This window comes from Zosterops lateralis (genome assembly GCF_965231275.1).
Source record: "Zosterops lateralis genome assembly, chromosome: Z".
Classification (NCBI taxonomy): Eukaryota; Metazoa; Chordata; class Aves; order Passeriformes; family Zosteropidae; genus Zosterops; species Zosterops lateralis.
Genome location: NC_139800.1, coordinates 64,115,602 through 64,141,390, shown reverse-complemented (window position 1 = coordinate 64,141,390; position 25,789 = coordinate 64,115,602). Strand labels below are relative to the sequence as shown.

At 41.2% G+C, this 25,789-nt stretch overlaps 1 protein-coding gene across 2 annotated transcripts in view; it reads right to left on the bottom strand.

Annotated features, from left to right (window-relative positions):
* CEMIP2 (cell migration inducing hyaluronidase 2) overlaps positions 1–23,413 on the bottom strand; it is a 51,352-nt gene extending 27,939 nt beyond the window's left edge. The window contains exons 1-5 of one of the 2 annotated variants that reach the window (XM_083883342.1): positions 22,864–23,413; positions 9,477–9,813; positions 4,956–5,096; positions 3,867–4,428; positions 565–734 (exon numbers count right to left, since the gene is read on the bottom strand). In XM_083883342.1, coding sequence (XP_083739468.1) covers positions 565–734; positions 3,867–4,428; positions 4,956–5,096; positions 9,477–9,801 — 1,198 coding nt within the window. In that variant the 5' untranslated portion in view covers positions 9,802–9,813; positions 22,864–23,413. Of the gene's footprint in view, positions 1–564; positions 735–3,866; positions 4,429–4,955; positions 5,097–9,476; positions 9,898–22,863 lie in introns of those variants that run through there. The other variant, XM_083883341.1, reaches the window with a different exon arrangement.
* Positions 23,414–25,789: the final 2,376 nt, after the last annotated feature.

The following is a 25,789-nucleotide window of genomic DNA, read 5'->3' as shown; positions in this document are numbered from 1 at the left end:
AGCTCAGATCTAAGAGATCTTAAATTTTAAAAAATAATATAGGATAAAAGCAAGCAAGTGGCAGGTCCTCTAACTTTTTATTGAACTTTGTATCTGAACATCTGCCTACAGCACTCTAACAGCAACTGAAAATTCTAACAAGAATAAAACACTTCTTTTAGCTTCTGTAGAGTTGTTTTTTTCTTTTAGTACCATAATCAACATCTCAGAGGTTAAGATTTAAAATATACATGACTGCCAAATTACTAAAATAAATTTAAAAGTGCCAGAACTTATAAGAGTCCTATCTTCACTTAAATACACTAGAATTTAAGAGTCAATATTATGCTGCTCGTATACTGTAAACAAAGTGAGAAAAGTGGTAGTAAAGTGAGAAAACAGGTAAGTGAGAAAACAGATAGTACTGAAGAACTGTGTTCTCCTATTTCATCCATAGAAAGGAAAAACAACTTATAGCAGCATTCAAAAATTTAAATTGCAATCAGAAGTTCTAGTGAAAAAAAAGCATAAGAAGTATTTTTTTCTTTTTCCCCAACTGTAGGATATCACAAAACACTTTCCTACCATCATTCCATTCGCTGTAAGCTCTCACAACAAACTTCTGACCATCCACTGTGAAAAACTCTTTTTGAGCAAGAGCTTTCCCACCAGTGCTGTGGTTTTCATAGTTTCTCACTGATTCATTACAGGAAGAATTTCCACCACCTATGACACCAACTAAAGCCCAGGCTTGCCTGTGAAAATCAAAAGTAAATGTTTAAATATAATAGCTCTTTAAAAATACTTTACAAAACCAGGAAAAGACAAAGAGCATAGAAGTCATAAAAAACCCTTCTGCTCTTCCAAATTAATTTTAAAGTGCAGCTTCAAAATGTAGAAGGAAATGGGCAGATGTAACAGCAGAGAAAAGTAGCTTAAAATAACTGGGTGTCCAGTTATACACAAACTGGCAAATACAAGAGCTCTTACTGGGGAAGACTTTCATTTACATTTTTAGGAAAACATTCAACAAGATACACATTTTTCCAAAAGCTAATTGCTAGAGATGTGGACAAAAGCCACACAGGATCCTATTCCAGCTTTAGTAGGGCCCAGGAGGAGCAGGAGTCAGTGCTGATGTTCCTGCCATAGCCCCCTGCCCTTTGCCAGCAACATTCCAAAGGAGCAGTCAGGACTCCAGGGGACCACATGTTCCCCAGGCCAGGAGGGATGGACACAGCCACCAACAGCCACTGGGGCTCACCCCTGTGCTGGACAGGCAATAGCTTTTGAATCTTCCATGATGCTCAGACACAGAAGAGGAAATGAATGCTGTTATACAACCTTTGTACAATATACCACTGATGTGTGTTTGAAAATTAAAAGCAAACCATGCAGCACAGAAAGCTACCACCAAGTTAAAAAAAATAAGTTTATTTTCCTGTCCTTTACTGGCCTGTAATGCCATAACCATGTGTGCAAAGGAAGCAGTCAAGATCATCTATTAAAAAGCCAGACAATTTTGCATCATTAAAGTTGAATCATCCACCCCAAGAGAAAACAGTCCCAGCTAGCTGGACTGCAGAGTGTGGCTAACGATTGATTCAAAGGCAGCTATTAAATCCACCTTCAATCCAATTGCTTTTATTTTAGCCCTTCTTGATGTTTTTGTTGATTGGGGTCAAAAAGCCAAACAATACTTTAGCATTAACATATTCACAGGAATAGTACATACTGGGCCAACGTTTTAGTAGCAGTAGCAAACAAGCTGAACATTTCACATACCAACATTTAAAATAAAGTTACTTTGATGCATGCTTTGCATTCCACATGTTACAGGAAGAAGTAGAAGGGGAGAGGGCTGTAACGGAGTATTCACCTCCATGCTGACATCTTTTTCACTAGCTTTAGAGGTTTAATAAAATGACCCTGCTTTTCCTGAGCAAACCATCAGGGAGAGCTTCTCGCCTATCCTCCACCGCAGAACAAAAATATTTTATGTGCTTACAGAGCCTTTATCAACTAAGGAAAGCAGATAAGAATCAGTTCAGCAGAGCAGGGAAAAAAAGCTGCTCCTTCCTGGTTACAGGCTGAAGAAGTTCCTAATTTCAGACAAACTGGTGTGGAGGTCATGGGCAGTGACAAATGCAAGAAGCCTACACCTCTCAGGACAGGCTGGGCTGGCTGCACCAAAACCTGAGCAATCTGAAGCCACACAGGCTTTGCTGCTTTCAGGAAGTGGTATTTCACTATAGGACGTCCGGGTCTTGGCACTTTCGGCCAAACTGCTTCAGAGGCAAGAGCATTCCATCTCACATCCCTGTGCTTACATAGCCAGTTACACAAATGTATCCCTAACAGGAACTGAGGTCAGAACATGCCATCCTGACTGACACACCAGCCTGCTTCTGCCAAAGCACAGGGAGGAAACTAACTGGAATCCAGACGTCAGGGGATAGTGAAGGATAAGAACAGAACGGAAAAACCAAATGACCAATTTCCTGGAAAACACTGGACAATACAAAGAAGTTATATAACACCACCCCAACAGAACCAGAACAATAGACCAACAGGCAGTTAGGAGACTTTTCACTTGTATAGCCAACACAGAATCGCAGAATCATTTAGACTGGAAGATACCTCTAAGATCATGCAGTCTAGCCTTTGACCAATGGCCATCTTGTCAAGTAGACCCTACTACCAAGTACCACATCCAGTCGTTTCTTGAACACCTCCAGGGATGATGACTCCACTATCTCCCCTGGACAGTGTGTTCCAATATTTAATATTCCTTTCCATTCAGAAAATCCTCCTATGTTCAACTGTAAACCTCCCCTGATGTAGCTTGAAGTTACATCCTCTTGTTCTGTCACTGGTTGCTTAGGAGAAGAGGCTGACCCCCACCTGGCTTGTAGAGAACAATGAAGTCTCTCTGAACCTCCTTTAGTTCAGGGTAAACATTCCCAGCTCCCTCAGCAGCTCTTCATATGACTTACATTCTAGACCCTTCCTCAAGCTTTGTTGGCCTTCTCCAGACACACTCCAGCACCTCAGTCTTTATTGTAGTAAAGGGCCCAGAACAGGACACAGGACTCAAGGTGTGGCCTCACCAGTGCCCAGTACAGCACTGGTCCTGCTGGCCACATTATTGCTGATACTAGCCAAGACCTCCTTGGCTACCTGGGCACAGTTCTTTGTGTTGCCCAGAGTAGTTTGGACAACCCTCTGTGGCACAAAGCCAAGTTAAAAGCATGCACTGCAAAAAGCCATATGCAACAACTGAAAGAAGAGCAATGAAAAGCAGTCTAAGTTTCCTGCTTTAATAACTCCTGTTATACCTCTTCTACCGTCTCACCATACAAATCCTAACCAACTGAAAAGAATGGCCAAAAGATATAGAAACACCTTGTAACTGCATTTCAATCACAAAATAATTTTACAGGTCAGGTCCTTTGAGAATTCAATGGAGAGGTAATGTACTTTTATTTCAACAGTGCAGGAGTATGAATAAGATGTTTGATTCCTGGGACTAGTATCCCTTAGAAACAATGTTTTGGTTTGCAAGGAACCTTAGAGATCATTTAGTTCCTCTCCTTGTTCTCCTAAAGTCATACAAATTAAAAGTTTCACCTAGCAACTGTCATCTGTGTTTTAGTTCAATTTCTAGAAAGAACAGTGAAAGCAAGCAATTACAAGTAAGTAAAAAAGTCTGTCATACAGCTACCAGTCTCTGCACTGTAATGCTAACTGAATACTATTACTGCAGCACTCTGAACAACATCAAGAATTCTCTGAAGACTTTATGAACTGCAAAGTTTAACAAATCCCCCACAACAGAATCTGCATGTCACGTTTACTCAGCACAAAAGGGAAAACAGAGTACTTACCTGTAACTTAATCCTCTAACAAACTTACTTCCCAGAAGATTTTGAATAGTCACTCTGGTTTCCTCTAAAAGATTTTTAGCAGCTGAATCTCCTACAGCAATGGCAATAATGCGACCAGGATGCCCATTTTTCAGTAAGTTCTGGAGCTTTAAGCTTTCTTCTGAAAATTCATGAGTATCAAACTTCAGCACATCCAAAACCTCTGCTGTATCCTGATCGATCACTCTAACATTTAGTCCTCGGGAAAAATTCTTTTTAAATGTATAATGACCATAGGCCAGCCCTGAGAAATGTACAGTCTTTGACAGAAGAGTCCATGATACCTTCTGGTGCCCGTGCAACTCCAGCGTTCCTTCAGGGCCCACGCCAATAAATTTTTTGCCAAATTCTGGCACATCAGCACCTTCATTTGACTTCCCATACAAAATAATAGTTGCTTTGGATTTATAGCGGCATTTCTCTGCTCCAACATGAAGCATTCCACCATCCTTTATCAGGATAAATCGAGTTCTCAAAGTAATATTTTTAGAACCTTCTTTATCGTCACCAAAAACAAGTAAACCTAAAGGAAAAAAAGTATTTCTGTGCATCAAAGCAAAATTCAGAGAAACTCAACCAAGTTCTGCAGTAACAACAACAGAAAAATTACAGATTTATTTTTCACACCCATGAATTAAGCTATTATGTTCTTACGTATATTTAAGAATATTTGGGAAAGTAACTGTTACCAATTGTGATTTATCTTTTTAAGAATTTGTTTAGAAAAAAGAATATTCTTTTTTCTGCCTGTTTGTTAGGATTACTACGATACAACAGTTACCACTGGAGGACAAACAGATTTAGTACCACACAGGCTACTAAACAACCTTGTTTTCCAATATTGCACAGGAAACTACACCAGTGCTGCACTGAAAAGATACTAGAGAATTCACCTTTTGAATTATATACCTGACCTGGCAGCAGGCTGAAAAGAAAAAAGCCTGGGAACGATCAATAAGAAAGATAAAGTTTCAACGTATTTTTATGCAATCACAGAAGGAAAAAAAAAGCAGAACACTGAAGCAAGGTGTTCATCTTGCTATTTCATACCTCCATCCTGTATAACTATAGAGTGTACTGTAGCATCTGAGTTCAGACGAAACAAATCCCCTTTTTTGATAATAACTCGTTTTTCAGGATCTTTCCCAGGGCTCCAGTTTTTAAGGCGAGGATTCTGATCAGGACAATTCTCTGCAATACAATGTGAAATCCGACTTTTAAAAGACAAACATCATCACACCAATCAAGAAGACAAGAGGATGAACACAAGTAAGAAAGGGTCAGTCACCCACAAAGGACTCCCACATCCTTCTGTGCTTTCAATGCTGCAGTCATTGTACTAGAATAGCCAAAAAGACACCTGAAAAATAGCTAAAGTCTCAGGGGTAGGAAGGTATTATTTTACTGAATTAAACCACTCTTGACCACACATTGTTGATCATAGATACTTTTGAATCCCATCTGATTTTTCTCTTATTTGCTAGATCACCTGTAGTAGATGAGAAGAGATAAGCAGAATGCAGTTAGACAGAGAGCAATCACACTGAGCACTGGAAGCCTTAGGCCAGCTAAATAGGCTAACATGGTTGTAAAGCATCTAAGAATCTCACCTCCTCAAACTCTCAAGTCTGTCAGAAAGGCTGATCCCTTCTTACTTTTAAGCATACAAATCATTCTTTCCGTGGAAATTTACAGAAGGGACAAAACACCCTTAACATATTTAGTATAACCAAACTAGCTAGAGCAGTTTCCGGGGAAATGAGACATTTGGCTCTAACTTAAATATTTGTATCCCTTAGGAAGTCAGCTTAAATACCCGGCTACAAACTGCACAAGAGCAGAGATATATGCAGTCCTTGCTGAAAGCCATGGAACTCCACAGGCTATAAACTGAGCTACATGGCCAGAGAGGGAGAGGCAACAGCAAGAAGTGAAAGGCTTGTATGATTTCAGATAAAGTTACAGCAATGTGGTGTTTATACCATGCATCTCTTTAGTATATTAAGCTTCTGAGTAATGTGGAAGTATAGACACTATAAAAATTGGAAAGTATATTCCTTGGATTATCTTATCAAAATTAAAAATAAATATTAAAAAAATAAATATTAAAAATATTTTTCCTATGGAAAAGACAATAAAAAAGTTGCCAAAATAAACATGTTAGTGGGCCAACTGAGGTTAACAGCCAAAACAGCCTTTTCACATCCTGTTTTCTGAAGAAATACACCCACACTTCTGAAGTGCTGCTTTGGAGGCAAAAAGCTATCAGAAACAGTCCACTCTTGCAATATCTAAAGAAACCAAAACCTTTTCATGAGTTTAATACAAGCCAGCCTTAGTTTTGCTAACAGAAATGTTTTCCCTTTGGTTTTAACTCTCCACATTTCAAACCCCTCCCAACACAGGAAAGCCACATAAACCAAGATTTGACTACCAGTGAGGAAAAATTAGCAAACTGCAGAAAGGGCAGAAGGGATACAAGTACTATTATGAAAATAAAAACAAAATAAAATCTTTTGTGCAGACCCTATGAAGACAGCTTTTAGAAAATGTAATTCAACACGAGGGAAAGCTGAAATGCAAGAAGTGCAATCAGCAAGACTGCTGAGCACTCACTAGATAAAAGCAAGTCCAGTGTCTGACTCATGCAGAGTCCCTAACCCCTTTTCCCCAAACACCACACATACAAGCACTGTGAAGAAACACTTATTTCCTGGCTGGTAGCAAAGGGCAGTGTGAGGAAACCATGAGTCAGCAACCTGATGACTTCTGCTTAGTGTGATTCACAGAAGAGCAGACCTAGTGACCATATATTTTTCTGTTGAATCAGAAAGACATATAAAACAGTAACTAAAAAACATTATAATTTTAAAATCTATTGTATGCTACAATCCAGCAAGCCATCAGAATCAGAAACAGGTGCTCCTATAACGCAAACACAATTTTGGGCACAGTGGGTCAACTTTTTGGTAAGCACATCAGATGTGTTTAGCAAAAGTATTTTGAAATTCACCCTTAGCAATTGTGGTGGGCTGCATGAAAACATCAAATATTTAGAACTTCACCATACGCTATCTCCAAAATCACCAAGTAGATTTTACAGATAATAGTTACTGCCTTTCGAGTTAAAGTTAAATAAAAACAGAAGTACAGACCAGAAACCATTAGGTAGTGATGACCTTGCCAAATTTAGCCACTCATGTTGAAAATTTTTCAAGTCAAGCTTCTGCTTCAAAACATTTCAGTAAAAATGGGTCAGCATTCCTTCAGGTTTAGTGGCTTCTATTAGAGCTGAGGGGAGAAGTAAAATTTCTGCAAGTGGTGGAGGAAAATTACACCATTCCACCCACAAGAAAGCATCCTGACCAAAAAAAGACCCCAATGCTAGAACCTTTAATAGAGCAAGCATATGAAATTTAACAGGAGAAAAAGACAGGCAGGGAGCAGTTCTCAAGATATATAGGTACTTTCTACTTGTTTAGACACCATGTCTGGAAAAGTTATCAGTGTTATATTATGTTCAGCAGAAGTTTATCAGACTTTGGTAGCTAAGTTTTCTGAGGATCTTGTTTACCCTGGCAGCTGAGAGCTACAAGAGTGAAGAATTTTTTTCCCTATCTCACCAGCTTGTCATTCTGACCCCGAATCAGAAGCCTGAGGAAATGGGGAAGCAAATTGCATTTCCACTTATCTTCCTGATCTCCAGGCTTCAGGACTTCTTGGATGAGTCCGGAGCAGATGTCAGGAATACAGAAGCAAGGAGGAAAAAGAAACCAGCTGACAAGCAGGAGCAGAAATGCTGACAAGCAGCCTCTTCCCTTTGGGGAAAGTATGGTGGAGGTTTAGAATTTAAGTGCATTTACTATCAAGAATCACATTCCTTCCACTGCCTTTTAAACAGCCATTAAAAGTTCTGACAATATGGATTTCCAACTAGCCCTGAAGAAAAGCACACCCAACTGGACCTGGTGCTGTTTGCTGCAGTAGCACATGTGCTTTGGGCAGAGCTATTATGCACATGTTAATGCACATTAACATTTCAACCTGTTGGGGAACTTTTGAGGAGTTTCTGTGACAACTATACTGCAAGATTGAACATCAGCCAGGCTTTCCTTAGTGCCTGTAGGAGTTTCTCTTGTGTCAGAGTTTCACAGTATCACAGAATAAATACGGCTGGAAGGGACCACAGCGGGACATTTGGTCCAGCCTCCCTGCTTAAGCAGGCTCATTCCAGAACACATTGGAGGGAATTGTGTCCAGACAGTTTTGGAGTTATCTCCAGTGAGGGATACTCTACAGCCTCTCTGGGAAATCTGTTCCAGTGCATGGTCACTCACACAGTAAAGAAATTCTTCCTCATATTAAGGTAGAGCTTCTTATTCTTTTGTCTTACCGCACAACAGCACCAAGAGGAGCCCGGCTGCACCCCAAGGTATTTCAGAGTGTTAACTGAGTAAGTCAGCTTCCAGTCCCCTCTGGAATTTGTCCGTAACAGAAGTACTTACTGCATATGTACCCATTACCAGCAATCTGTATCATAATAGGAGAATAATCTTCCATTTACTAGTCCCTAAAGTTTTTGTAATATTCCTTCATAATTATTAGGAAAGCCCAGTAACTTCAGCAAGAAGGTACCTCAGCAAGCCACCACCAAGAGCACTTCAGTTGGATATGTGCATTTATTTTGTACTGTCATCTGAAATCTTCATTTGGTTATCTGATCTGTCCAGCCTGTGTTGCACTGACTTTGGAAACAGAATCTTTTAATTACTATGTCAAAAGCCACTGAGAAGTTTGTTACTGGAGTAGCCAACAGTTTCAATTCAAAATCCTGTTCAGCTTTTAGAAACCTGACTACTGCCTTAAAAACAGCCAAAACCTCCAAACAAACACACCAAAACAACTCGCACTCCAAACTACCAATATTTTTAACAAGTGCACCTCACAGCATATTCTAGGAGTAACTGACTAGATGGATGTACACTTTGTGATCACATCACCTGTTGATGCTTTACAACCACTGACACATTTCAGAGATTCTCCAAATTCCAAAAAGGTTGTCCAGTTTTTTAGAATGAGCTGGAAACAAAAAATCAGGGCTAATAGATCAAAAAAGGTCCCTGCTGAATTTGCATATAAACAAAACAAACACATACTATTAGCATAGGTTCTCAAAGATTTTTTAATTACTTTACTGTAATATATTTTACTTAGTTACTGGGGAAACAGATAGGATTTAGGTTTGTCTACAATTTGTGAACCTATAAGACAGCTTCTGCAGATAAAAAAAAAATCATGCTTATAAAGCATTCATGCCCCTTTCTCCCCTCACCAGTAATCTTTATTTACTGCTATGCCTTTCTATTTCATGTAAGTAAATCAAATCATACATTATAAAATCAACACTGATAACAAAAAAAGGATCTCATCTCTTCCCCCAATCTCTGCCTCCTTTGATCTTAAAATCACAGTGAGTGTCCTATTAACTTTCAACGTTAATCCTGATGCTGAATTATTGAGTCATGTTCACAGGTAGCATAACTTCTAGGATCATTTTTTTAATGAACTTACCATCTGGAGCATATTTTGAAGCTATTCCCAAAAAAATCCCCAGTGCAACAAAAAGTGAAAGGCTAGAAATGGCAGAGCAAATAAGAGTATTTTTATGCCTGCTGGCTTCTGCCTGTCGGCGGTGCTGCTCCACTGGCAAGGACGGGAGTCTTGTCTGGGCTTCTTGTCTGGCTGAGGTAAATTCTGCTGCAGCATGGCCCTGCGAAGGCGGCGGGGGACGGAGAGGGGCAATCCTCCCAGGGACATATCCTGAAGACCTGTGACTGCTCCCGTTCTGGGGACGGAGGAATGCAGGGGAGCTCCCCCTGGTATCAGCGCCTTGCATGTTATAAAGTCACTGGAACACACACACATAAGGGAAAAAAAAAAAAAAGAGACAGGCTTTCAGAATACAGATCAAAACACATAAAACAAAAAGAGAAACAACAACAAAAGGCAATTTTAAGCCACATATGTCAAGATCAGCCACTGAAGCAGTGGCTATTTACAAAGTATCTGTTACTCAGTTGCTACTGGTCACTTGCCATGATATAACTGCATGGAACAATAGCATATGTGTCTTCAACAAAATTAAACTCAAAAGCATGTGATATGGGAATAGCACAGATTCCTTGTAGTTCCAGTGGATATTTTCCACAGAGTATTTTCACGGTTAACTTGTATTATGAGATTAACAAATCAGATGAACAATGAGAAGGCTAGCAACCCCTGCTTCTCCACAGTTATGCAAAGAATGTCTAAATGTATTTTTTCTGTACACAGAAGCTGAACAAACTCCTCACTTTCCCTTAGGAAAAGAAGCTGAAAAAAACAAGCCTGCCTTCTACACTGGTAACCCTAAAAGCTGTTTAAATTAAAATACCAAATACTATTTTATTTCTAGTCATGCTGATGCAATTTAGTCAACACTTCTAATAAGTGGGGTGCATTGAGCCAGCAAACTCCTAATTTACTCACAGGAAGATTCAATTGTTAGTAAAGGTGCATCAGCAATGGTTTTGTAAGAAAGCAATCTACATGTTATTCAGCAAACTTGTGATTTTTCTCTGCTGAGATGACTGGATTTGGACACAAAGCCTGGAAGCAACATGACTGCTCCAGATCCCTGTACCTATCGCACCGAAGTGAGTGCTGCTTTTATTTCAGTTACTAGTATTATTTCCATCTTTCTTCTGAAGCACAACAAGAGGAAAATGTACCAGTGCCATCACTGCCTGGCCCATCCTCAGCAGCAGTTCTAACTCACCACACTTGTCTAGCTTAAGAGACAAACCTACATTTGTCTGTTTTCTCTGTTTTTTTCAGTCAACAGTGCTGTACAGAATATTCACAAAGCCGGCATAATTTTTTTTTTCCCTCATTACGATTAACATTTCTTACAGATGAAATCTTTTGAGAAGGATGCTCAAGTTTCAGTCAACTGAAACCTAACTTTTGAAACTAAATCCTGAAGGAGATTTAGGCATAAGTCATGTGCATTAAACAGACAAGTGTAGGAAAAAGAAAAACTACTGATAATGGAAGAGTATAAAGATCCTCTTTCTCTTCCACTAACAAAGGGAAGTCTGAGCCATACTCTGAAGTGTCAGGCACGCTGATGAAGGAGAAACGTAACAACTGTGATCTTATTCTGAGAAGTAGCAAAGGAGCCTTTTGTCCCACATGCTGCAAAATCTGATACTTCACTGTTTCAAGGAAAAAGGGCTGTTACTATTGAACAGGCTAGATTACTCTTTCATGGGAGACAATGCATCTCCAGACGTATGCATAGGGACAATGAAGGCACTGAAACATTAACTGGAGTAGCTATCCCAGACTGCAAAAATTATTCCAAGTCCTCCAGAAGTGCTTCTTGCACCTGCTCATTATAACAAATTCATTTTCAACATTCTTCTTTCTGTTCTCTTTGACAAACCTAATCCTCTGCTCTCAAACTTAACTGCTCAACCTGTTATGTGCACTGTGGAACAGTATGCTTTAACCTCATGTGCTTTTACACTCAACTTATCCTCTCTCAGTAGTGAAAGTAATTTCTGTGTTTTAGATGTAGTATTAAAAGCTGGGTAGAGATGGAAGTTTTCAGCTAATTCAAAGACAGTATTTACACCTAGCTAAACAAATGCTGGACTAGCTTCTTAATTAAACATTTCAAAAAATCTGATCCAGCAATGAGATTTTTTTCTTTATGGTTTGAAACCCCAACTCCTTAAACTTGATTAATTTTTCAGTTAGGAAATTTTTCTGTTAAACTGAGGAAATTACTACAGTAATATCAACAGTTAAATTTTTTTTCAACTACTCAACTGTATCAACTGAATCCAGATTGGCTATGCAAGGCTTGAAATAGTTTTACAAAATAATTTTCCCACAATTCTTCCCACCAAGACCTCCTAAAGTACTGCCAGACCTCTAAAGGAATAGTAATTAAAAACCCAAAAAACATTCATTACAGCAGCTATTGGAAACACTTGTGTCATATTTCAAGAATATTTTGTGTTGTACAAAGCACAACGCTTTGTTTGCAAACCTCATTTTGGCAATTGTAAAAGGTTTTCAACTATCCTACTCAAGTGAAAACACAGGTCACCCCAAAGATGGATCGAAAGAGACAGCAGAATTTCTATCTTACACATTACAAAATCAAAATAATTAAACTGAGCCAATAAGGAGATAATCAGCAAATTCTAAAGACTCACCATATAATTTTCCATTACAACAGGAGTAACCATCGCAATACTTCCTTCCCTCTTCATGTGTTATTTGAAATTCTCTAGCTGAAAAAGTATCTCTTCTATCCTGTGGAGCAGCTACTATCTCTTTTGAAAGACAGACTGATAATCTGATTCAAATTATTAGCTGGTTTATTCCCACTCTGTGGAAGCCTTCAGAAAGCATCACACAAAAGCATGTACAGTAATTGTATTGCCAGTTATGCCCCAGAGAATGCAATTATTTGGCTGCATGAATACAGTTTGTGTGTCACAAATACAGCACAAATTTTACTCTGCAAATGAATTTACAGAGTAAAATGAAGGACAAAATACCCAAACTGTTGAACCACATTTGCTTGGAAGTTCCTATGCTCCTGAATTTTCCCACATTTCCCTTTGACTTGTGCCTATGCTGTGGTCTCCTAAAGGAACTCATGATCTGGACATTTCTTCCTGATGGTCAGTCCCAGACAAGAACACCTCCCACTTTTGCAATTGTATTGTGGTACACAGAATGGTGCAATATTTTACTTTGCAGCTTGCTTCAGAGTGCTCTCAACAATGATCAAGTTCTCACACCATATATAGCCAAGAGCTCTATCTGTACAAATGTGTTATTTGTCATGCCATTTACGAATGCTGCTGTCTCACTATTCCCAAACTTCTTGCACGTCAGCTTTTAACAACAGAGTATTATGCAAGATTTTAAATCCATTATTCAGCACAGCTTTTAGTCAGAGCCACACTTAAGCATGTGCTTCCAGCCCATCAGTAAGAGGGAAGCTTCCAACGCACAGACTTGGCTGGAGTATCTCAGATGCTTCAGCCCACGACATATCTGGAGTATCTCAGATATTTCACTGCCACCCATCTGCTGGATGACTGCACTATTTGCATATCACTCTTTTGCAAGAGTAGCACAACTCCACACAATTCAGATTGCTCATGCACCCCTTCCTACAGCATGAGCAAGCAAAAAAGTACTTCTCATACTGGTCACATCAGCCAACCCAGCCTAACCCACCTTAAATTAAAAAAAATAAATAAATAAAATAAAAAGGTTTATTTTGCACAGCTTCCAAGTGAAAACAGTGAATACCTGCAAGCCTGGTTATGTCCACAGAGCAATTGAGCAAACAGATGTGGACAGCAAACCCCAGCAGGCAGACAGCAGTGAGCTGCTGAACAGGCTGCAACATCTCCCGTCTCCTCAAGTATTCCTTCACCGCTTTTAACTTGTGCCACTACCACGCTCTCACACAAGCCCACATTGTTCCACGTGGTCAGAAACTGGAAACATATGCACTGCACAACCAGGGGATAACATATGACATCTCTTTCCTGAGACAGGACTGTGGACCGGTTTCCCAGAAAGAAATTGGCTTATTTTACCAGACAATTCAAAACATCACATGACACCACCCAAAAAGTGAGAAAAATACCAAGATATTTTACACTTCAGTGTTGTCAAATGCTAAGTGTAATAAAACACGTCCAACACGCTAAAAACCTCCCACACCTGCACCATCTGAAAATGTTGTAAAGAAAGTCGCTTACTTCATACAGTGCAAAGAAATTAATGCTTCTCTTTAAGCATATTTTAAGGATCACAAGTCTTAAAAATAAAATAAAAGAGAAACCAGAAGAAATGACACATTTCTGTTGATCTGGGCCATCAAACACCATCAGCTCTAGTGCTGACCTATTACCACACTGTCTAGTCTCAGAGTATATAATTCCCACTAAGGAAAAGACTGAGCAAAGGGTGGAGGAAAACAACACATACACAAATATTTCCCCATGCAGCACAGTATTAAATTTGTGGACGACACCAAGCTCAGAGTGTGTGTCGATCTGTTGGAAGGTAGGATGGCTCTCCAGAGAGACCTGGAACAGTTCAGTGAAAGGGCAGAGTCTAACAAGATGAAGTTTAATCAGTCCAGGTGCCGAGTCCTGCACTTTGGCCACAATAACCCCCTGCAGTGTTATAGGCTGGGGACAGTGTGGCTGGACAGTGCCCAGGCAGAAAGGGACCTGGGGGTTCTGGTGACAGCAGCTGAACATGAGCCAGCTGTGCCCAGGTGGGCAAGAGGGCCAATGGCATGCTGGCCTGGATCAGGAATGGTGTGGCCAGCAGGAGCAGGGAGGTCATTCTGAATTCCCCTGTACTGGGCACTGGTCAGGCCACACCTTGAGTGCTGTGTCCAGCTCTGGCCCCTCAGTTTGGGAAGGACATTGAGACACTTGAACACCTCCAGAGGAGGCAACGAGGCTGGTGAGGGGCTTGGAACACAAACCCTGTGAGGAATGGCTGAGGGAGCTGGGGATGTTTAGGCTGGAAAAAAGGAGACTCAGAGGTGACCTTATCACTCTCTACAACTTCCTGAAAGGTGGCTGCAGTTGGTGAGGGTTGGTCTCTTTCTCCAGGCAGCAACTGACAGAAGAAGAGGACACAGTCTTAGGCTGCACCAAGGGAAGTATTGGAATGATCTGCCTGGGGAGGTGGTGGAGTCACCATCCCTGGATGTGTTTACAGAAAGACTGGATGTGGCACTTGGTGCCATGATCTAGTTGAGGTGTTAGGGCTGGGTTGGACTCAATGATCTTTAAGGATTCTTCCAATCTTGTCATTCTGTGATTCTATAACACAAAAGACATTACTGCTTTCCTGGTTAGAGGTATTTGTCCGGTAGAAAACCAAAGGACAGTGAGAAACCCATGAAAAGGAAAAGGGACAAGAACTCAATATAAAAAGCTCCTAAGTAGAAACAATTACTGAACAGGATGTGATGTCAGGCAAGCTCCTAAAGCATGACATGCACACCTTTACAGACCTTCAGGCTAGTCAATTACAACAGAAATACAAATTTCAATGCTTGAAGTGCTTTGGAAGTCCTCAGTTCAACAAATCTCAACTCCACCAGTTAGAACAATTCCAAACAGGGTGCTCACATGCTTTCCTTTCTGTTTCCACATTTTCTTCTCCTGCCTCATTCCAAAATTACCTATTCACTAAGACAATAGACAGCATATTGGAAGGAACCTACTTTTCCACTCATGTACAAAAGGTGGAAAGAATACGTGCAAAGTAAGATGCACTGCTACAGTTAAGTAACTATTGGGAATCACAATAATTGGAACACCCTGAAAAATCTCAGCCGAGTTACAAAAAAAAAAACAACCTGTAAAAACTCTACTGACATCTAGACATATATACTTTTTTCTGCATCAAGTTTTCTCCCATGCTCACCACTTTCAGAAGAAAATCAGAGCAAAAATCAGCAAGAAACAGATATAAGTATGGTAAAAGATACAAAACTTAAAAGATAAGCTCTATTGCATTATATTTTCTGAATTTCCTGTGTAGCAACTAATAATTTTTAGTGAATTTCTCGGCATGCAGAAAACATTAACCAATGGAAACCACCTGAGCCAAGATCCACATTTCTTAAACTAAATATTTTAAAGTACAGAATCACAGAACCACCTCAGTACCACACATTAAGAGATAGAAGTGAAAGCATGAATTATATTTAGAGTATAAGAGAAGGCCTATAGGTAGAAATAATCTTCATCAGCTGGTATAATGAAATCTTGGAGAACACAAGCCTTTCCTGAGAAGAAATTTCAAACTTATATACAAGTAGGGAAAGTTGGACTACATATGTTTAGGTGACATACAAAACAATTACGCTATTATCTGTGGATTAGAAAGGATGACGAGGTGACGGGGAGAGGATGGTGAGAAGATTGCATTCCAAGGGAAAGAGTTAAATAGACACTCTGGAACAGAACTTGTCTGTGGGAATAAGTACGAAATTATAGTCAGGTAAAACTACTCTCATGTCCATGGCTGACAGCATACAGGAGAGCCATGAATTTCATTTCTACCCTCTCATGCAGGTGTTTGGCAGATCACTATTACAAATGAGACAAAGATCAGAGGGTATATGTACAAGAAAAATGGTTCCCCACTCCAATGACAACTGGGCTTTTGTCCTTCACATGCAGTTTGTGTGAAAAAGCTCTGCAGCACCCACATGGTTTCACTTACAGAGCATTTGATGCAGCAGATGAAGTATCTGATTTTGCAGAAAGTTTATGTACTTAGGGATTTTTGTAGTGCTGCAGAGATGCATCTTAATGCAGAAACTGCATGAACTTTTTTTTTCCAGTTCCTAGACACCAAACTTCATCCCGTAAGCTTTCAAGAATTCTAAATTGACCAGAAGACACTAATTTTCAGTTTGCCCAAACAGAACTGGAATAGCTTCAGATTTTGCTAATTGAAACAAAGAAACATAAGCCAGCAGCCAGAAAAAACTCTAATCAGTGTATCTAAAATAGTACCTAAAATGGTATTTCCAGTGAATTCTACTTTCCTACCCTTTGGTTTTGACATAGTTTATCTTTATAAATTACGTAAAAATTGGGGAAGTCTACTCTGTTTTTCATTCACTGTTTAGAAAATAGCACATTCTGCTAGAGGAAACCATGCACAAACAAGTGAATTATCAAAAACTTAAATACACTACATCCAAAAGAAGCACATTAGGGAATATGGCATGTGCTGAAATAGGCAAAATGAATGGAATTGTTTTCACTGCTCCACTTTCAGAAATGAAATGTTTAATAATTTGTATAAGAGATCAAGACTGGAAACTTGCATTTTAGTCACCCATCTGCCATTAGCTTACTGCATGAGTCACAGATTATTTGGGCCCCAAGCCTGTAACATGAGAAAAAAAAGTGGTCACTAGCCTCACAGGGACATTGTGAGGGTTAGTTTAGAGAAGGCTTTGGCCTAAGCTCAGTGATGCATCTGAGTACAAGCCTACTTTTAAGTAAATAAATAGCTACACTTAAGTCAACAACTTTTGCATGAAAGTGACGGATTTGCCACACTAGCCTTAGGGAACCTGAATAAGATGGTAGGGAAAAATCCAAATAAAAATCAGGGAAAAGCATTTAAACTCATACAGACAATAAGAAGTGGTATACAGGTATCTTTGGTCTCTAGAAAAACACAAATCCCAACCAAACAGTTACAGCTTAGGACTTCAAAGCACAAAATTTTCTTTGTAATGGTAATACACTTCGGAGAGGTAAAGTTGATTTCTGGCACTACCTTGAATCACTGGGCCTACAATCCTCCTCCAAAGAGAAGGATAGTAAGATTAGATATCTATTATTAAATTAGAAAAGCTCTTATAAATAGATTATAAGCATATATGACAGTACATAATATAACAGGCAGTGGGGAAAATAATCAGATCCAATACTTAGCTTTGGTAAACTGATATATGCAAAAATACTCCTAAGTGTACTCATATAATCACTTAATTATCAAAGTGTTGTCATGTTTAAGTTATTTTTAAAACATGAATTGGTATAATAACACACACTCTTCCATACCAGCATATGGATTTCTTTCTTGGGCAAAGTTAAGTTCTTAGAATTTTTTCTTCAATGCAACTCAAGCTTCAGAAAATGGTGTGTCACCCATTATTGTGCATACTTGAAGGACTCTCTCTGCAGGTTTTAACCATGTACCAACCAGATAAAAATGCTCCTCGAAAAACTGAGTTACTGCAGCTGCACACCCACATTCTTTTTACTTGCCTTTGTATAAGCCAAGGTAAATGAGACTGCATTGAAAATATTTAAGAGCTGCAAATCCCATCCAATCACATCCAGTGAGAACACAGCTGTGACATCGGCACCTCTTAACTCTTTGAACCCCCAAAGGACTCTTCATACTGGTGATGGACGCCTACAAGAGAGGCTGTAGGTACACAGAATCAGAAGTAGCTGGTAGAATGCAAACAACATTTTATGCATCTTCCAAAGAGTAAAAAAGTTGGCACAGAAGTCTCTGAACCTGACGCAGTACTATAGGCTTTGGACTTCAAGAATTTAGGTAGGTTAGAGAGCAACAAGATTGCAGAAGAAAAGTCATTTGAGGATTACTGGGTAAACAACACTGCTCCATTTAGTTTAAGAAGTCCTTGCAACACAAGCTGGAAGCAGTAGCATCACAGTGCAGTAGCTTCACCAGATGGCTATTACTCACCACTGTCAGACACTGGGTAATTGCCTGGATGGACACTTTGTCTGATGTGATGTGGTCACTCCTCTACTACATGTTAAGACCTCATTAAACTGTCTTTCACCTCCACTTTTCCAAAATCACCTCTCCTCCTCCAAGGAGCAAATCTCCCTCGACTCAGCCATTGCAATTGCCTGCTGAGATCAGCAACACAAAATACACCTTCACCTGATCACTGACATTAACATGCCAAACTCATACACAGTAGCTGAAACATAGTACACTTTTTATTTTGCTGTATGGAAGGTGGCAATCTAGCAGAAGGGCACAGCACACACCAGCTAACAGATGAGGGCACAAAGTCTTGTGAAGAGTGTTTCTACTGATGAACTAAAGAAGAATAACTTGACTGTATGCATGAATGCCAACATAACCCAGGGCTCTAAAGTAAGTGAGAAATCACATAACTATGTGAGCTGAGAGCCTGGTGAGAAAGGAAGAGTGACTTAACTTACACAACATGATATGTTTGCACAATTTTGTAGAAGAAAAAACTTGCTGTAATTTTCCTTTGATTAAAAACAAACAGCATATTTGGGGTGTCTCAAGACAGCAAAATCACAATCTTCAAACAGTATAACAAAGCCCTAATAATGGTAATCTACCATTAAGTATGCATTCTGCTGAGCTGGTGGGTGCACTCGTATTTGGGCTTACTACAGTGAATTCCATGCGAGGAAACTCCAAGAACTCTGCACCCTACTGCCAAGTACTGCAACATCCTGCCAGGTATAGTTAGTCATCTTGCATGACTGCACTACTCTTTTTCATATGTTCTTATTAATTCCATGTGCCAAAAAGATAAAAGAGCTGCTAGGACATACCCTTCCGCTAACCTACTTGACAACAAAGCAATAAAATCAGTTACAAGTTTTAAAGTATGCATTCTTTAATGCCTTCAGTATTTTCTTTCCATATTGGCAAATGTATTGCTTTTCTTCCTCAGATCTTTGCTCAACTTTTCTACTCCTTTTCCGCTTTTCTACTCCTTTTCTCAGTATTACTATTCCAAGAAAATATTTCTGTGGATTTCTACACCCACATCTACAAATAATTCATTCCCATTTGTCTTGCCAAAAATATTTCCATTAAATCAATAGTAAAATCTCTTTTGGTAAAAATAAGCAAATTCTAATCACAAATTGTCTCCAAACAAGAAACTGCAATTTACAACACAGAGTTTCATCATGTTTTGATGAATACTGTAGGTGATTCTACGGAACAACCTTACTAATGCAAAGCATGAACCTCACTGACAGACGTCAGATTATACTCCCTTGATTTAATTTTTTAATGTACAGAAAGCGAGATTTACTAGGTGACAATTTTCCCACTAACTTCTCTCTGAAGTTTTTAAAATCACTAGTGCATGCACACAGAAGGTGAAAAACAGTTCATTGCAAGCACTGTGGGACAAGTCTCCTTGCAGTCATGCATGATGTGTCCCATCAGCCAAGGAGCTCCTTCCGCTGTGGGGCAGAGGTGTGTCCTCACAGCTGTGGAGCCTGCAGCATCAGCCTCCAGCAGACAATGGGGACCAGGCTCCCTCTCCTCCCCGGCTCCCCCAGCTCTGGTACCAGGCAGAATCAAGAGGAGATGGAGCTCCAATCCTAGCACAGAGAGCAGTCAGAGCCTTCCCACAGGTAAAGAAGCAAATGGCTCCCTCCTATTCAACAGGTAAGAGAAACAAAATTGAGTTGCTCCTCGCTTCTGCAAACAAGACTTCCAGCAAGAAGCTGAACAGACTTACCTCAAAACACACAAAAGCAGTATGCTGAAACTGTTCAATAAAACTTTTCTGAAATGCACTGGGCATATAATAAAGGAAGTTAAGAACTGTGCTTTGTATTTAAAGCACATTAAAAGTTATCCATAATTAAAAAATATTCCTAGTCCCAACTATCCAAGGCATGTAGACATTTCTTTGCAGCCTTGGTGGTAAGAATGTTGAAGTATTTAAATAGGACTGAAAATCACCTGTCCCACTGCACGCCATCATTACTTAAGGAAATAAAACCTCCTAAATTCCTTTGAAGTACAAGCTACTCAAATATGTATCAACTCAAATTTTAAAGAAAGAAAGGAAAGCTGTAAAATAACCAAGGTAGTCCCACAGCTTGTGTTCTACGTATTTCTACCTATTTCTATATTCATGTCTCAGAGGAAAAACAACCTTTTTTGGTCACCTGGTCCGTCAACTTGGAAGAAAAGGTAACTGTACCACCAAAAGGTAACTTCCAGTCACAGGACCTGTAACAGTTAGGAAACCTTTAGTGGATTTCACAGGGCCTTCTGAAAACAATGGTTTCTACACACAGGGGACACCATCTTCTATTAGTTAATGTCTCTAACAACTAACAACAAGTTGGATGAACTGGCTAAAAGCTTCCAGCCAACCCTCAACACCACTATTACCACAAAATACTGTGGGGGTGATGTGCTAATATTTGTAATTAAAAAAAACCCAATGTGCCACTGGAAAACATCTATCCGCATCTCAAAACAACACATTCCACAGCTCCTGTTGAGATTGTACACTGAACTCCAGAAGACACTCTCATTTTAGCATGGACCTCACAAGACACCATTGTCTTTGTCCTCTTCCCTTCCACACTCCCTCTCTTCTCCCTGAATCCCTTTGTACTTAAGGGCATTTCTTGTGATATACATCAAACTTATTTCTCTGGCGTCTTTGCTCAAGTCCCCAGCACACGCTCTGCTGGACACTGTATTAGTAGAGAGAGGACAGGAGGAGCAGGCCCAGCAAACTGGACCTGGCAGAAGACTTCTCATTTGTGTGGGCAGTATGCAGGATCCATGTACACAAAGCATCTCAAACAGCTGTAGACTCCTAAGAACAAAGATGAACCTCCCTTCTCCTCACTGCTACCCACGGGCTGCTTCACATCAGTAGCTAAGCTGCTGCAAATTTTTTCAGTGATTCATGAAAACAGACTAATGCCACACAAAAAATACGAAGTATTACTTTATCCTCCTTATTACATTGTCTTTGTCGAGCCACAGCTGCTATTCTGTTTTTAGATCTATAATAGAAATATAAAATCTCTTCCCTGTTAAGGAAACCATATCCCTAAATACAATAAATACTAAATAAACAAAGGTAGTGTCTTCAGCACACAGTCCTCATCCAAGCTGTGATGTAGCACAACTGCAGTGCATTAATTGCTGCACACCCTCTTTTTTTCTTAGAGGGGCCTGCGATGATGTACAGCTCTCACTGTTTCCCCCGTGCCTCTGGGCAAGCAAAGCAGCTGTCGGTTATCGGTCACCAGGATGGCATTCCACGACAGCCCGAGCCCCCGGGGATGCCTGTGACAAGTCGCAGCGCAGTCACGCCGCGATGCGGACCCGAGCCCGGTCCCAGCAGCATCCGACCAGGCGCGCCAACCAACAAAGGCGCGTCCCCGGGAGCGCGGCCCCGCCGCCGCACCTGCCGCGCCCCGCGCGCGGCCCACACCTGCCGGGCACGCGCGCCCCTCAGGGCGGCCCTGCCCTGCCCTGCCCGGCCCTGCCCTGCCCTGCCCTGCCCTGCCCGCCCCGCCGCCGGCCGGCCCCGCTCCCTCCTCCGCTCCCTCCTTCCCTCCCCTCCCGCCGGCCCCGGGAACAAAAGAAGCCAGCGCGGAGGAGGCCGGCTGGCCGGCCGGCCGGGGAGCAGCAGCGGCCGTGCCCGCGCCCCGCCGCCCCGGCCCGGCCCGTCCCCGCGCGGCCCCGACCGGCCCGGGCACGCTCTCACCTGGGCCCGGCGCGGCGGCGGCGCGCTCGGGGCTGCGGCGGCGCGCTCAGGGCGGCGGCATGGCGCTCCCCGCCCCGGACACGGCGGGAGGCCGCCGGCTCTTCGCCAACTCCGCCGCTCCCCGCCTCGGCTGCCGCCCTTACGCAATTGGCAGCGGCCGCAACCCCCGCGGGGCGACCCAGATCGCGGGCCCCGAGCGGAGGCGGCTGCGCCCCGCGGCCCCGGCCCCGCCTCCCGCGCTCCCGCCGCCTCCGCCGGGGGAGGAGCGGGGCCGCCCCCGCCGCCCGCCCGCCCCTCGCCCGCCCCGGCCCGCCCCGGCCCGGCCGCACCTCCGCTCTGCTCTGCCCGGCCCGGCCCCGCTCTGCCCGCGGAACCGCATCCCCCGGCCCGCCCGGTGCTGCCGGGGCCAGGGCCGCGACACCTAGGGCTGGGGGCAGGAAGAGGCAGGGGGTGCTGTGCTCTCCTCGGCTTTGTGCATACGGCTCTCCTCTGGGCAGCGTGATTTGCAGCTCAAATACTGGACACGGCGTTAGATGCCGATATCCGTGTTAAAGTAATGGTAACAACAGTAGTAGTAGTAATAAAAGTAATAATAACAATACCAATACCAATTACAATAACAAGAACAATAATAATAATAAATAATAACTCCACAGTATAACGCGCAGGTGCTGCCCGGGTGGTGTGAAATGTGCGAGGCACGGGAGGATTTGGGGAGGCAGGGGGGACACCCGGAGCGCACCACAGGCGACAGTGGCAGAGCCAAGACAACGCGGGGCTGTCGGAACGTGCAGAATGAACAAAGTTACTTACGGGCGGTGGTAGTCCGGGCAGTCTGACCAGGGGAAAGAGCCGACTGGAGAACGTGATTCCGCTTTCTGATTAGTTTTATTAAAAAAAAAAAAAAAAAATGTTTCGGCTTCTAATGTTTTTTAAGTATCGAAATTCAAAGTAAACCCCAAAACGTTCTGAATTTCAGAGACCCCTTGCCTGTAGCTGTTACACAGCAAAGACTATCAATTGGTATAGACATTTAAGAGGGACTGTGAAGCCTCAGGGCACTTCAGCCTCTCAGGCTGTCAGCTTTGATGTAAATCTGACAACGGGCTTCTCTTAAGTTTGGGACCTCCCACCATTTCCGCGCAGTAAGGTTGGGCCACACTCATTACTAATGAGCCAGTTAAAAAAAAAAAAAAAAAAAAAAAAAAAAGGTGCCTTGATCCAATCCAAGATGCTTCAATGAAATGCTTCGGGAAATACAAGCATTTCCCAACATAGTTATTTCCTTGGGAATATTCCAAACAGATGAAGTCAAAGTGATAACTCACTTGTACGTCTATGAACACTGCCCTACTAACTTTGCCTCTAGCGATTTCCTCTTTGTTTAAAGCATAGTAAGCATGTGTGGCGTGCTTATAGCACATGGAGACATCTAGCGCCTAAATAATATACTGCAAATCAGCTTCGCTAATCTGAAATCTTGGGAATCACAGTTGGGTCCATTGCTTGCAATATTCCACTCCAGGACTGCAAGGTGCAGAGCGGTTTTACTGCAAACCCTTGCACCACTGGATGCAGCTGTCCGTGGGCAGGGACCGCGGTGGAATGAGCAGCTGCACTAGCTCAGGAGGGGACTGTAACTGCAGCTCTGCTCCACAGCTTGAGCTTCAGCCTGAGATTTACAGCAATAATTGGCTCAAAATAGAGATTTGCCTGTACAGACACAAAAGGGGTTGAGACAGTTCCTAACCTGCTTGTATCACTAAATCACAGAGAGGAAAGCCCTTAGGTGTATGAATAAGAAAATTTCATCTTGGCTTTGACAGTGTGTCTCTACTTCTATTCTTTCTTTGTTAGCCCAGGAGAACAATCATTCTAAGATGTGTAATTGTAAAACTTTGCCTCTTTTTAACAAACATATGTAAACTGAATACTTGCATTTGCCAATTACTTTGGCTGAAATTAAATTAAAGGTAAGCACTGCTTATCTACTGGAAAGATATTAGTCCAGGAAAAGAAAGTATTTACTTTTTTATATACTTGTCTAAGGAGAGAAGAAATACAGACTGTTGATCAACATTCTCAGCCAGAAGCCTGAAAAAAAAGCTCTTTTCAGTGATACTCAAGTGCAGATGTTTTTACCAGTACTACTGTATAGGGGCATAAAGTAAAACATTTCTACACACTTAAACAGTCTGAAACTAAATATATTGCATTAGGTATGTGTGCGTGTGTGGGAATGCACATGTGTATATAAATATACACAAGTGTGTGTATATTTTAGACAACCCATATAATACATTCTTTTCAGTCTCAGGCAGGTCACAAACACCTTTGAGCTGTAAAAGCACTAGATCATAGGACCATAGAAAAATTAAGGACAGAAAAGGCCTTTGAGATCTTTGAGTCCAACTGTCAATCCAGCAATATAACCATGTTCACCATTAAACCATGTCCTCAAGTGCCATATCCACTGATTTTTTTAACACTTTCAGGGATAATGATTCTACCATGGTTTACAACCCTTTCTGTGAAAAAGAAAATCCAAAAAATTAATCTAAACCTCCTCTGGTGCAACTTGAGGCCATTTCCTCTCATCATGCCATTGTTACTCAGGAGAAAAAAACTGACACCTCACTATGATGTCCTTTCAGGTAGTTGTAGATCTCTTACAGAACAGAATTATCACCAAACAACTATAATGCTTTTAAATGATGGATACATTTGAATAAAACAATTCCTAAATCCTGTAAGTATGCAAAATATTGGACTTTTAAATGTCCTGAGTATTTGAAATCCCTATCAAACCCAAATGGTGCACTAAAGCATTAGTGCATCTCCATTCGGTATCACTTGTTTCTTTGTGCAGCTTTCAGTTTCTGCAGACAAAAGGTGGGTAAAGTGTATAAACCAAAGTTTAAAAGTGACAAAAGATGGATTTGAAAGAGATGATTGATGCTATCATTGTGGTCTAATGACTTCAAAATAAGCAAGAAGGAAGCAGCTTTTATTCTTCTGAATAAAAAGAGGTACTAGGAGAGAGGAAGGAGCAAGTTAGGAAGAAACAGGGGGGACAGTACAGTACAGACAGTTACCAGCTAAAATTATGTCCTATTCTTTCAATTCCCATGCAGATCCTTAGAAAATATTGCTTTTGGTCTACTGAGATAAGAGAGCAAATGTACCTGTTTCTTTCCTTACTTAAGCCTTTCTGGCATATGTCCCAAGTTCTATGCAGTAATACCTTTTCGGTACAGTAGCCATGTTTTAAATTATCATAAAAAACAAACAGATTTTTAATTAAGTTTCTGGGAGTGTACCATGTGTGGCACAACAAAAGTTAAATTATTAAAATAATGCAAACACTGCCTAGGCTGGGGGAAGGTTTGCTCTTGGTGAAAGCCTGATCTTACTTTGACACACTGTGCTTCAAACAAAGGTAACAGTAGTTAACAAAATGTACCAACAGTTTAAGGGAGACGACAAGAGCAAGAAGAAAAATGCATATTGAGGGAATGTAGAGTAATTTTGAACTAAATTTAGTCGGGAGCAGATTCAGTGCATCATCATCCCCTGCTCACTGAAGAGCCAATGTCTTCTTTTTTTTTTTTTTTTTTTTTTTTTTTTTTTTTTTTTTTTCCTGTATGTCAAGAAAACCCACATGCAACTCATTTACTTTTTGCAGGTTTACAAAAAAATGTGACTTATTTCTGAGTTCTGCTAAATCCTACCTGTCATT